At 42.7% G+C, this 13,364-nt stretch overlaps 1 protein-coding gene across 5 annotated transcripts in view; it reads left to right on the forward strand.

Annotated features, from left to right (window-relative positions):
- LOC115151683 (CREB-regulated transcription coactivator 1) overlaps positions 1–13,364 on the forward strand; it is a 42,536-nt gene that overhangs the window by 23,899 nt on the left and 5,273 nt on the right. For 3 of the 5 annotated variants that reach the window (XM_029695831.1, XM_029695830.1, XM_029695829.1), the window contains 4 exons: positions 9,568–9,654; positions 12,766–12,795; positions 12,877–12,963; positions 13,095–13,269. In XM_029695831.1, coding sequence (XP_029551691.1) covers positions 9,568–9,654; positions 12,766–12,795; positions 12,877–12,963; positions 13,095–13,269 — 379 coding nt within the window. The remainder of the gene's footprint in view (positions 1–9,567; positions 9,655–12,765; positions 12,796–12,876; positions 12,964–13,094; positions 13,270–13,364) is intronic. The other 2 variants (XM_029695832.1, XM_029695833.1) reach the window with 2 other exon arrangements.

The following is a 13,364-nucleotide window of genomic DNA, read 5'->3' on the forward strand; positions in this document are numbered from 1 at the left end:
GAAACAAGGCTACTCAAGCGAGGGGGGAAAAAACCTAACCCAAATGTATAGACCTGTTGGAAAACATAAATGGACTGTTTGAAAATGTGAATTTTTTTTAAATACAAAAATATATATTTTTTTTACATGTGAATCACGTTTTTATTTGGCGTACGCCCGACGGCATTGTGCGTACCCCAGTTTGGGAATACCTGGTCTAGATCATTGTGGTAAGTTCTCGTTTCATTTAAAATAATCAATTTATATATGAAAATAATCAAATTATATTAGCTAGATAACTCGCTAGCATGCTATAGCTGCGTACCATAAATTCTGCTTTGTTTAGAGATCAACAGGTAGGGAGGAATTACTTAACCCCGTAAGGTCTCATGTCGCATCTGCGGTGAAAGGTGACAGCTAGAGCATTGTTGTCAGACCATGAGACATCCAGAAAATCGGTCTTCTCACAGAATTGTCTGTAGTGTCCAAACGGTTTAGCCTACAAACTATTATTTCCTCTCTGTGGAAAGGTGAGACTCACGAACATGTACATGTTTTGCCCTTGGATGTCCACAGGCCTCACAAGACTCGTCTGAAGGTCCCCGCTACTAGTTGAAAAAAAGATATGGAGGCTGTTTAGTGCCAGAAAGAAGGGGTTAAATACATGTACATGATCTCAGATATAGGACAGACACTTCAGAAAACAGGGGGACTGTCGATTGTTCCATGTAGTGAATCTGTTATTCAGTGCGTTTGCATGTGCTAATAGCAGTAAGCCCAAATCATTTATTTTATTACCTTTTTTTATACTTCCAGGTGTTTTCATACATTCAAAAAATGTTTTTCTAGTAATAAGAGTAGGAAAGCGGTCATGGGTTTGGACAATTTAATACACTGCAGTAAATAAAAGCTTGTCAGTCTTGTCCAGTCTACAGAAACCGGTGTGCGCCATAACCAATCATATCTACAGTACCCTCTATGCAAATAGGCCATTGCCATACGAGCCTCTGCCATTCACGTTGAAAGCTAGAGAAATTAGAAAGCAGTCGCAAAAGCCACAATACACCTGAATGGTTTCCTGTAAATACCACGGGACTCGTCTTACTTTTTGGGAGCTTTACATCTCTCCCTCAGTTGCCTACTGTATGCACATCAGCTACAACAACAACTACTTCAACACATGTTAGGGACAGTTTTGTCCAACTCAAGATGTCATAAAAAAATGCACTCCCAAAGGTAAAAAATATTTCTCACATCACCTTCCCCTTGTACTGTAAAACAAATTACACACCCTACCTCCCTCATATAGATGAACTCAAATAATATTTACGACCACAAATAACTAACTGTAGCGACCCTGTGGATATCGACTTTGCCAGTTCAACATGCTCTTGTGGCAAAGTTGATGACGCGCAGGGCTTCGGCCAGAAGATTTAGGGTTCGCCGACCACAATGGACAAGTTCCTCTCCCTGCCTGTCTCATTACACTACGATCAAAGCCAGTTCCAGGCAATGATCAGCTAGGGGAAAATCTGATTTTCAACATTTTGATTATATAATATAAACTCAGCAAAAAAAAATATCCCTTTTTCAGGACCCTGTCTTTCAAAGATAATTTGTAAAAATCTAAATTTCACAGATCTTCATTGTAAAGGGTTTAAACACTGTTTCCCATGCTTGTTCAATGAATCATAAATAAGTAATGAACATGCACCTGTGTAAACGTTGTTAAGACACTAACAGCTTACAGACGGTAGGCAATTAAGGTCAGTTATAAAAACTTAGGACACTAAAGAGGCCTTTCTACTGACTGGAAAAACACCAAAAGAAAGATGCCCAGGGTCCCTGCTCATCTGCGTGAATGTGCCTTAGGCATGCTGCAAGGAGGCATGTGGACTGCAGATGTGGCCAGGGCAATAAATTGCAATATCCGTACTGTGAGACGCCTAAGACGGGGAGACGGGACGGACAGCTGATTGTTCTGGCAGTGGCAGACCACGTGTAACAACACCTGCACAGGATCGGTACATCCGAACATCACACCTGCGGGACAGGTACAGGATGGAAACAACTGCCCGAGTTACACCAGGAACGCACAATCCCTCCATCAGTGCCCCTATTGTCCGCAATAGGCTGAGAGAGGCTGGACTGAAGGCTTGTAGGCCTGTTGTAAGGCAGGTCCTCATCAGACATCACCGGCAACAACATCGCCTATGGGCACAAACCCACCGTCGCTGGACCAGACAGGACTGGCAAAAAGTGCTCTTCACTGACGAGTCGCGGTTTTGTCTCACCAGGGGTGATGGTTGGATTCGTGTTTATCGTCTAAGGAATGAGCGTTACACCGAGGCCAGTACTCTGGAGCGGGATCGATTTGGAGGTGGAGGGTCCGTCATGGTCTGGGGCGGCATCATCGGCCTGAGCTTGTTGTCATTGCAGGCAATCTCAACTCTGTGCGTTACAGGGAAGACATCCTCCTCCCTCATGTGGTACCCTTCCTGCAGGCTCATCCTCATCCTCCAGCATACAATGCCACCAGCCATACTGCTCGTTCTGTGCGTGATTTCCTGCAAGACAGGAATGTCAGTGTTCTGCCATGGCCAGCGACGAGCCCGGATCTCAATCCCATTGAGCACGTCTGGGACCTGTTGGATCGGAGGGTGAGGGCTAGGGCCATTTCCCCCCCCCCCCAGAAATGTCTGAGAACTTGCAGGTGCCTTGGTGGAAGAGTGGGGTAACATCTCACAGCAAGAACTGGCACATCTGGTGCAGTCCGTGAGGAGGAGATGCACTGCAGTACTTAATGCAGCTGGTGGCCCCACTAGATACTGACTTTTGATTTTGCCCCCCCCTCCCCCGCCCTTTTGTTCAGGGACACATTCCATTTCTGTTAGTCACATGTCTGTGGAACTTGTTCAGTTTGTCTTTTGTTGAATCTTGTTATGTTCATACAAATATTTACTCATGTTAAGTTTGCTGAAAATAAATGCAGTGGACAGTGAGAGGACGTTTATATATGCAACAACTTTTCCAGCAACATGTTTCTGTGCCAATGCACCACACAACCAATCAAACAAAGCATACTGACTTTGGGCACTTAAATATCATGGTTGGTGTTTTCAACACCACAATATATATACTCAATCTCGACAAACAGAAAATACGTCCCTCCCTACAGTAACTTGTAGTCCTACCCAGTATCGAAGGCTTGACACATGCATGAGAGCATCAGCTGTTCCGTACGACTGTGTGATCACGCTCTCCGTAGCTGATGTAAGACCTTTTAAACAGGTCGGCATTCACAAGGCCGCAGGGCTAAACGGATTGCTGGGACGTGTACTCAGAGCATGCGCTGACCAACTGGCAAGTGTCCACACTGACATTTTCAACCTTCCCCTGATGAGTCTGTAATACCAACATGTTTTAAGCAGACCACCATAGTCCCTGTGCGTAAGGACACAAAGGTAACCTGCCTAAATGACTACCGACCTGTTGCACTCATGTCTGTAGCCATGAAGTGCTTTGAAAGGCTGGTCATGGCTCACATCAACACCATTATCCCAGAAACCCTAGACCCACTCCAATTTGCACACCGCCCCAACAGATCCACAGATGATGGAATCTCTCTTGCACTCAATACTGCCCTTTTCCCACCTGGACAAAAGGAACACCTATGTGAGAATGCTATTCATTGACCACAGCTCAGCGTTCAACACCATAGTGCCCTCAAAGCTCATCACTGAGCTAAGGACCCTGGGACTAAACACCTCCCTCTGCAACTGGATCCTGGACTTCCTGACGGGCTGCCACCAGGTGGTAAGGGTAGGTAATAACTAGAGGTTGACCGATTTTATGATTTTTCAATACCGATTTTATTAGAGGACCAAAAAAAGCAGATACCGATTGAATCGATTTAAAAAAAAAAATTATTTTTGTTTATATATTTGCAATAATGACAATTACAACAATACTGAATTAACAATTAACCCTGTTTTAACTTAGTATAATAATCTATTTAGTCTCAAATAAATAATGAAACATGTTCAAATTTGGTTTAAATAATGTAAAAACAGTGTTGGAGACAAGTAAAAGTGCTATATGTGCCATGTAAAAAAGCAAATGTTTAAGTTCCTTGGTCAGAACATGAAAGCTGGTGGTTCAATATTCCCAGTTAAGAAGTTTTAGGTTGTAGTTGTTATAGGAATTATGACGTGTCGACTATTTATCTATACCATTTGTATTTCATATACCTTTGACTATTGGATGTTCTTATATGCACTTTAGTATTGCCAGCCTAATCTCGAGTTCATAGGCTTGAAGTCATAACCTGCGCTGTGCCTCAAGCATTGCTAAGAGCTGCTCGCAAATGTTGTAAAGTGCTGTTTGAATGAATGCTTACGAGCCTGCTGCTGCCTACCTCCGCTCAGTCAGACTGCTCCACGAGCATCAAATATCAAATCATAGACTTAATTCTAATAAACACACAGAAATAGCCTTTGGTCATTATTATGGTCAACTCCGGAAACCTATCACTATCATTTTGATAACAAAAATGTTTATTCTTTCAGTGAAATACGGAACCATTACGTACGGGTGGCACCCTTAAGTCTAAATATTGCTGTTGCATTGCACAGCCTTCAATGTCATGTCTTAATTATGTAAAATTCTGGCAAATTAATTACGGTCTTTGTTAGGAAGAAACACAGTTCACAACGGCCCAAACTGTTGCATATACCCTGAATCTGCTTGCACTAAACGCAAGAGAAGTGACACTTTCCCTAGTTAATATTGCCTGCTAACGTGCATTTATTTTAACTAAAATATGTAGGTTTAAAAAAACATACTTGTGTATTGATTTTAAGAAGGGCATTGATGTTTATGGTTAGGTACATTTTGTGCAACGAATGTGCTTTTTTTTTCGCGATTGCGCCTTTTGTTAAATCATCACCCGTTTGGTGAAGTTGAATTAGGCTGTGATTCGATGATAAATTAACAAGCACCGCATTGATTATATGCAGCGCAGGACAAGCTAGTTAACTACACATGGTTGATAGTACTAGGTTAACTAGTGATTTATGTGAAGATTGATTGTTTTTTTTTTTATATGATAAGTTTAATGCTAGCTAGCAAATTACCTTGGCTCCTTGCACCCACAAGGTCTTTTTGACGCTGCACTCGTGTAATAGGTGGTCAGCCTGCCACGCAGTTTCATCATGGATTGCAATGTAATCGGCATCCAAAAAGGCAGATTACCGATTGTTATGAAAACTTGTAATCGGCCATGCCTGATTAATCGGTCGACCTCTAGTAACATGTCCGCCACGCTGATCCTCAACACGGGGGCCTCTCAGGGATGTGTGCTTAGTCCCTTCCTGTACTCCCTGTTCACTCATGACTGCACAGCCAGGCACGTCTCCAACACCAAGTTTTCCGATGACACAACAGTAGTAGTAGTAGGCCTGATCACCGACAACGATGAGACCAGCCTATAGGGAGGTCAGACACCTGGCAGTTTTGGTGCCAGGACAACAACCTCTCCCTCAACGTGATCAAGACAAAGGAGATAATTGTGGACTACAGGAAAAAGAGGACCAAGCGCGCTCCCATTCTCATCGACGGGGCTGTAGTGGAGCAGGTTGAGAGGTTGAAGTTTCTTGGTGTCCACATCACCAACAAACTGACATGGTCCAAACACACCAAGACAATTGTTAAGAGGGCACGACAAAACCTATTCCCCCCGAGGAGACAAAAGATTTGGCATGGGTCTTCAGATCCTCAAGGTTCTACAGCTGCACAATCGAGTGCGTCCTGACTGGTTGCATCACTGCCTGGTATGGCAACTGCTCAGCCTCCAACCACAAGGCATTACTGTGGGTACCAGTACGTCAGAGGGTACCAGTACGTCACTGGGGCCAAGCTTCCTGCCATCCAGGACCTCTATACCAGGCGGTGTCAGACTCCAGCCACCCTAGTCAGACTGTTCTCTCTGCTACCGCATGGCAAGCGGTACCGGAGCGCCAAGTCTAGGTCCAAGAGGATTCTAAACAGTTTCTACACTCTTCCCCCCCAAGACCCTGAAACCGCTGCTGCCTCTCTGTTTATCTATGCATATTCACTTTAATTCTACCTACATGTATATATTACCTCGACTAACCAGTGCCCCCACACATTGACTCTGAACCGGTACCTCCTGTATATACAGTTGAAGTTGGAAGTTTACATATACATTTCAACTCAGTTTTTCACCATTCCTGACATTTAATCCTAGTAAAAATTCCCTGTCTTAGGTCAGTTAGGATCACCACTTTATTTTAAGAATGTGAAATGTCAGAATAATAGTAGTGATTTTATTTCAGCTTTCATTTCTTTCATCACATTCCCAGTGGGTCAGAAGTTTACGTACACTAAATTAGTATTTGGTAGCATTGCCTTTAAATTGTTTAACTTGCTCAAATGTTTTGGGTAGCTTCCCACAATAAGTTGGGTGAATTTTGGCCCATTCCTCCTGACAGAGCTGGTGTAACTGAGTCAGGTTTGTAGGCCTCCTTGCTCGCACACACATTTTCAATACTGCCCACAAATTTTCTATAGGATTGAGGTCAGGGCTTTGTTATGGCCACTCCAATGCCTTGTCTTTGTTGTCCTTAAGCAATTTTGACACAACTTTGGAAGTATGCTTGGGGTCATTGTCCATTTGGAAGACCCATTTGCGACCAAGCTTTAACTTCCTGACTGATGTCTTGAGATGTTGCTTCAATATATCCACATTTCCCTACCTCCATGATGCCATTTATTTTGTGAAGTGCACCAATCCCTCCTGCAGCAAAGCACCACCACAACATATGATGCTGCCACCCCCGTGCTTCACGGTTGGGATGGTGTTCTTCGGCTTGCAAGCCTCCCCCTTTTTCTTCCAAACATAACGATGGTCATTATGGCCAAACAATTCTTTTTTTGTTTCATCAGACCAGAGGACATTTCTCCAAAAAGTACGATCTTTGTCCCCATGTGCAGTTGCAAACTGTAGTCTGGCTTTTTTATGGCGGTTTTGGAGCAGTGGCTTCTTCCTTGCTGAGCGACCTTCCAGGTTATGTTGATATAGGACTTGTTTTACTGTGGAAATAGATACTTTTACACCTGTTTCCTCCAGCATCTTCACAAGTTCCTTTGCTGTTCTGGGATTGATTTGCACTTTTCGCAACAAAGTACATTCATCTCTAGGAGACAGAACGAGTCTCCTTCCTGAGCGGTATGACGGCTGCGTGGTCCCATGGTGTTTACACTTGCGTACTATTGTTTGTACTTGGAAATTGCTCCCAAGGATGATCCAGACTTGTGGAGGTCTACAATATTTTTTTCTTCTGAGGTCTTGGCGGATTTTTTTTGATTTTCGTATGATGTCAAGCAAAGAGGCACTGAGTTTGAAGGTAGGCCTTGAAATACATCCACAGGTACACCTCCAATTGACTCAAATGATGTCAATTAGCCTATCAGAAGCTTCTAAAGCCATGACATTTTCTGGAATTTTCAAAGCTGTTTAAAGGCACAGTCAACTTAGTGGGTGGTGAAAGTGCAAGGTGATGAGCTTGATGCTCCTTTCAATAAATACTGAGGGTCTTATGTGACAATGATGCTTGGCTGCCGTTAGACAAATAAAAATGATCTAGTAGGCTTTAACTGCGCTGTATCTGCGAGCTGTTGGCTAGAATGGGCACAGTCACTATACCTACGCAACATTTTGTGGTGAAACCATCAGTTCGTCTAGAGTTGAAAATGAGATGGAAACCCATTTAACTTGTATTCTTAGTCAGTACATGGGGAATTTAACCGTGAAAGTTGTGCACTATGTATTTAATTAAAAACATTTTTTTAACTAGGCAAGTCAGTTAAGAACAAATTTGTATTTACAATGACTGCCTACCAGGGAACAGTGGGTTAACTGCTTTGTTCAGGGACAGAACGACAGATTTTTACCTTGTCAGCTCGGGGATTCAATCTAACAACCTTGCGGTTACTGGTCCATCGCTGTAACCACTAGGCAACCTGCCGCCTCAACATAATGGTTCACCAGCAGCACCAAACATCAACAGAATACTTGAAGCTACAGCCCAGCCAAAACAACGTTGTAAGAACTCCCTCACACTCATTTGGAGGTCAAGCATTTTTTTGTGTCTGTAGCTACAGTATGTTATTGTATATGTATTTATAAAAAAGAAAAAGGGACCATAATGGGAATAAGTCCGACTTTATTATGCAATCCCAGAGACTAGTGATTGAAAGCTTTTTATTTGTCAGTTAAAAATAGACAATCTGTCAAGCGGACATTTCACGAATGGAAAGAGACATCTGTTACATAACACCAAAAAGTAGACTGACATTCGGAAACAAATAAAATTGGATTTGACTATTTGTCACATTTCACCGTACAGTGAAATAAATGCACTACCCTCCCATGTGCCATATATATATATATATATATATATATATATAATTTTTAAACACAATCCTCCCCAAAGCCAATAAAATCAGTTGGACAACCTTCTCCTATTTTAGACCATAAAACCCTCTAAATATGTTGGCAGTCAGAATTTCACTGGTACTGCTGCAGCCTGCCTGCCAGCTGCCAATGCCTGCTTCTGTCCCCAAGTTTTTTGGGGATTTACAGCTAGCTTGCCTGCCGATTTTATTATATAGATAATTATATTTATTTTTTTTGTAACATCCCAAATGAATAAGAGACTAAGATATGCTAACTGTAGAAAAATCGTTCAAGTTCAGTATAGTTAGCAATAAATGTGACTCACTTAGCTAACTAAACAAATACAATCCATTTGCTGTACCCACCAAATCTGCTAACAGATAGGGGGGTGGGGTCAGCCTACTCATCCAGACTATATTAAATTCTCCCAGAAGCTAGCTAGCTGCAAGGCTCTTTTTTTTAGCTTGCTAAATAAATGCATATTAGTTAAGCTAGCCTATTAGCCACGTTATGACTTGATCATTGCCTTTTCTAGTTTGATGGGTTTGAGATTCCCTGTCTTTTTGTCCAAAATATTGAGTGAGTGCCAACTGAATGGCAGGCAGCAAATAATGTAGCTTGCCAGCTGTGATTTACAACAAAACAGCAGTATTTAGTGGACTACCAAGCAATGTATTGGGGCATTCATCTATTCTGCCAACAATGTCAGACTATAAGCAATGGAATTTAGAATTAAATAGAGACTATTTTTAAAACCTCTTAGGAAGTTGGTGAATTTGATAGTTTTTTCATACAGTATCAGCCAAAAATATCTGCAAAGTAGCTAAAATGGTGTCATTTGCACTTTAAGATCTGTGCAGTTTCTTCTGTTGGATAGAGTTTCCTGCTTGTTGATACCTTGACTGTTTATACCCAGTGAAATTCTAGCTCCAGCAAAGTTTGGTTCATTGGTCCCCTTCAGCAAGGGCTGATGTTTTTTGGGGGAGTGAACTGGTCTGTGATTTTAGATGGTGTAAGAGCCCACCTTAGACTCTCCTTGGGCCCTTTCTGAGTGCTCTGTGTCTAGGATTATGGAACTCTGCACCGGTTAACACTCTTCCCTCCAACAGTACCGCAATCAGACTGGCTCTCCGGTCAATCAGTCTCCAACCTCCCCAGTCTCCAATCAAGGCTTCTCCCCTGGCGGCTCGCCTCAAGTAAGGGCGAAACCACCAAGATGCTTTGTTGGGGAGGGCTATAATTGGTCTAGCTGCTGCTCATCCCAGCCTCTCGCTCCCCTCCATGGTGTCAGCAATCCCACCCCCATCTCCTCTCCTCCAGACCACTGCTCGCTGTCTGCTTATCATATTGGCTATGGTCTTTTAGTGTTGTCGCATAGCAGCTTTTTGTGTATTTGCTTGAACCCAATATACACTGGGTGTACAAAACATTAAGAACACCTTCCTAATAGTGAGTTGCACCACCCACCTCTACAAGGTGTCAAGCATTCCACAGGGATGCTGGCCCATGTTGACTCCTATGCTTCCCACTGTTGTCAAGTTGGCTGGATGTCCTTTGGGTGGTGGACCATTCTTGATACACATGGGAAACTGTTGAGAGTGAAAAACCCAGCAGCATTGAAGTTCTTGACACACTGGTGCGCCTGGCACCTTCTATCATACCCTGTTCAAGGACATTTAAATCTTTTGTCTTGCCCATTCTCCCTTTTGAATGGCACACATACACTATCCGTTTCTCAAGGCTTAAAAATCCTGTTATGAAGTGGATTTAACAAGTGACATCAATAAGGGATCATGGCTTTCACCTGGATGCACCTGGTCAGTCTAATTCATGGAAAGAGCAGGTGTCCTTAATGTTTTGTACACTAAGTGCATGTCCTGTGTATATGCAGCACCTACATATAACCTTAATTATGATTATTTTTAGTTAGTCCAACACGTTGATAGCAGCTTTGGTTGTTTCCTGTTTTACGTGGCCTTGTTTCCAGCATATTTTACAAACAAGTGTCAGAGGTTTGGGAAATAGGTTTGAACTCTTTCTAGTTCTGTTCCTCTGAAAGTGTCTGATTCCATGTAGTATAGCTAGCTGTAATAATGTAATCTTCCACAAACTTATTGTGCTGATTTATTTTTTTTAGTCTTCTATTGTGTTACTGAATGCCAAAGTTTGGTGTGTTTTTATATTGGTGAACTTTGGCAATTAATATATGCTTAGAAAGTGGATACATCACAAAATGTGCCAAATGGTACAGTGAGGCGAAAAAAGTATTTGATTTTGTACGTTTGCCCACTGACAAAGACATCATCAGTCTATATATTTGAACAGTGAGAGACAGAATAACAACAAAAAATCCAGAAAAAAGCATGTCAGAAATATTATAAATTGATTTGCATTTTAATGTGTGAAATAAGTATTTGACCCCTCTGCAAAACATGACTTAGTACTTGGTGGTAAAACCCTTGTTGGCAATCAGAGGTCAGACGTTTCTTGTAGTTGGCCACCAGGTTTGCACACATCTCAGGAGGGATTTTGTCCCACTCCTCTTTGCAGATCTTCTCCAAGTCATTAAGGTTTCGAGGCTGACGTTTGGCAACTCGAACCTTCAGCTCCCTCCACATATTTTCTATGGGATTAAGGTCTGGAGACTGTCTAGGCCACTCCAGGACCTTAATGTTCTTCTTCTTGAGCCCCTCCTTTGTTGCCTTGGCCGTGTGTTTTGGGTCATTGTCATGCTGGAATACCCATCCACGACCCATTTTCAATGCCCTGGCTGAGGGAAGGAGGTTCTCACCCAAGATTTGACGGTACATGGCCCCGTCCATTGTCCCTTTGATGCGGTGAAGTTGTTCTGTCCCCTTAGCAGAAAAACACCCCCAAAGCATAATGTTTCCACCTCCATGTTTGACGGTGGGGATGGTGTTCTTGGGGTCATAGGCAGTATTCCTCCTCCAAACACGGCGAGTTGAGTTGATGCCAAAGAGCTCCATTTTGGTCTCATCTGACCACAACACTTTCACCCAGTTGTCCTCTGAATCATTCAGATGTTCATTGGCAAACTTCAGACGGGCATGTATATGTGCTTTCTTGAGCAGGGGGACCTTGCGGGCACTGCAGGATTTCAGTCCTTCACGGCGTAGTGTGTTACCAATTGTTTTCTTGGTGACTATGGTCCCAGCTGCCTTGAGATCATTGACAAGATCCTCCCGTGTCGTTCTGGGCTGATTCCTCACCGTTCTCATGATCATAGCAACTCCACGAGGTGAGATCTTGCATGGAGCCCCAGGCCGAGGGAGATTGACAGTTCTTTTGTGTTTCTTCCATATGCGAATAATCGCACCAACTGTTGTCACCTTCTCACCAAGCTGCTTGGCGATGGTGTTGTAGCCCATTCCAGCCTTGTGTAGGTCTACAATGTTGTCCCTGACATCCTTGGAGAGCTCTTTGGTCTTGGCCATGGTGGAGAGTTTGTAATCTGATTGCTTCTGTGGACAGGTCTTTTATACAGGTAACAAACTGAGATTATGAGCACTCCCTTTAAGTGTGCTCCTAATCTCAGCTCGATACCTGTATAAAAGACACCTGGGAGCCAGAAATCTTTCTGATTTGAGAGGGGGTCAAATAGTTATTTCCCTCATTAAAATGCAAATCAATTTCTAACATTTTTCACATGTGTTTTTCTGTATTTTTTTGTTGTTGTTATTCTGTCTCTCACTGTTCAAATAAACCTACCATTAAAATTAAAGATTGATAATTTCTTTGTCAGTGGGCAAACGTACAAAATCAGCAGGGAATCAAATACTTTTTTCCCTCACTTTAAATATTACTGCACCTAGTCAGTTTTGAAGGCATGAAACAGCATTGCAGTTGCTAGTAGAGAAACTGCGTAAGCCAATTAACCTCACCCCACAGTAAGCCAAGTTAGCTACTGTAGCTAGCCAAAGTCATTTGCATTTATTTGCTGTCGTTAGTTAGTGCTACACCATTGTTTTGCTAGCTTACAATGCCATCCCTCTAAAAATGGCGATTGTGACATTTCTATATTCTAAATGAAGGCCTATTGCTCCAGATTTTTATAATGTTAGGGTTCACATCTTACTGATGAAACATTTATGTGGATGTGGCTCTTATGAATCATGCTGAGTCTATGGTAATTTTGGGCCTGAATAGGCATTATGAAGTGTTATGAGATGCTGGTGTTTGTGCCATCATGAACAGCCATTTACCTAACGGTAATTGAATGGCTTGTGAATTGCCTCATGCCTTTTGTGATGTCTCATGACTGTAATGTTCCCTTATTTATCCCTCAGATACCCAAGAAAAGGCTTTACCCATTGACTGTAAGTCTATTCGTTTCCATAACCCTTTGTTTTGTAATATTTTTTTTTTTACTTTAATCAGATGTCAAATGTCTCTTTCAGCACATTCCAATGGTGGGCAGTATATTTGGGGATTCTTTCTACGACCAGCAGCTAGCATCAAGGCAGACCAACGCTCTCTCCCATCAGGTGACTTAACCCACACCAAACTAGGCCAGGAATTTCACAGCCACTACATCCCCACGTATTACAACTTGTGCCTGATCTCTGTGTTCTATTCCCTATCTTGACCTATTACATGTTTTTTTCCACTTGCTTAGCTCGAGCAGTTCAATATGATTGAGAACCCGATCAGCTCCAATAGCCTGTACAGCCAGTGCTCCACCCTCAACTATACACAAGCAGCTATGATGGGCCTCACAGGGAGCAGCCTGCACCACTCCCAGCCGTTGGGCTACGGTAGCCATGGCAACATCCCAAACATCATCCTCACAGGTACCGAGCAACAGCTGAGTCGATTAGAGAGCCTGTCATGTAATTCAACTTAGTCGGGCACTGTACACACCTATTCAAGTTATTTGTTCATCCTG

This window comes from Salmo trutta, chromosome 17 (assembly GCF_901001165.1).
Source record: "Salmo trutta chromosome 17, fSalTru1.1, whole genome shotgun sequence".
Classification (NCBI taxonomy): domain Eukaryota; kingdom Metazoa; phylum Chordata; class Actinopteri; order Salmoniformes; family Salmonidae; genus Salmo; species Salmo trutta.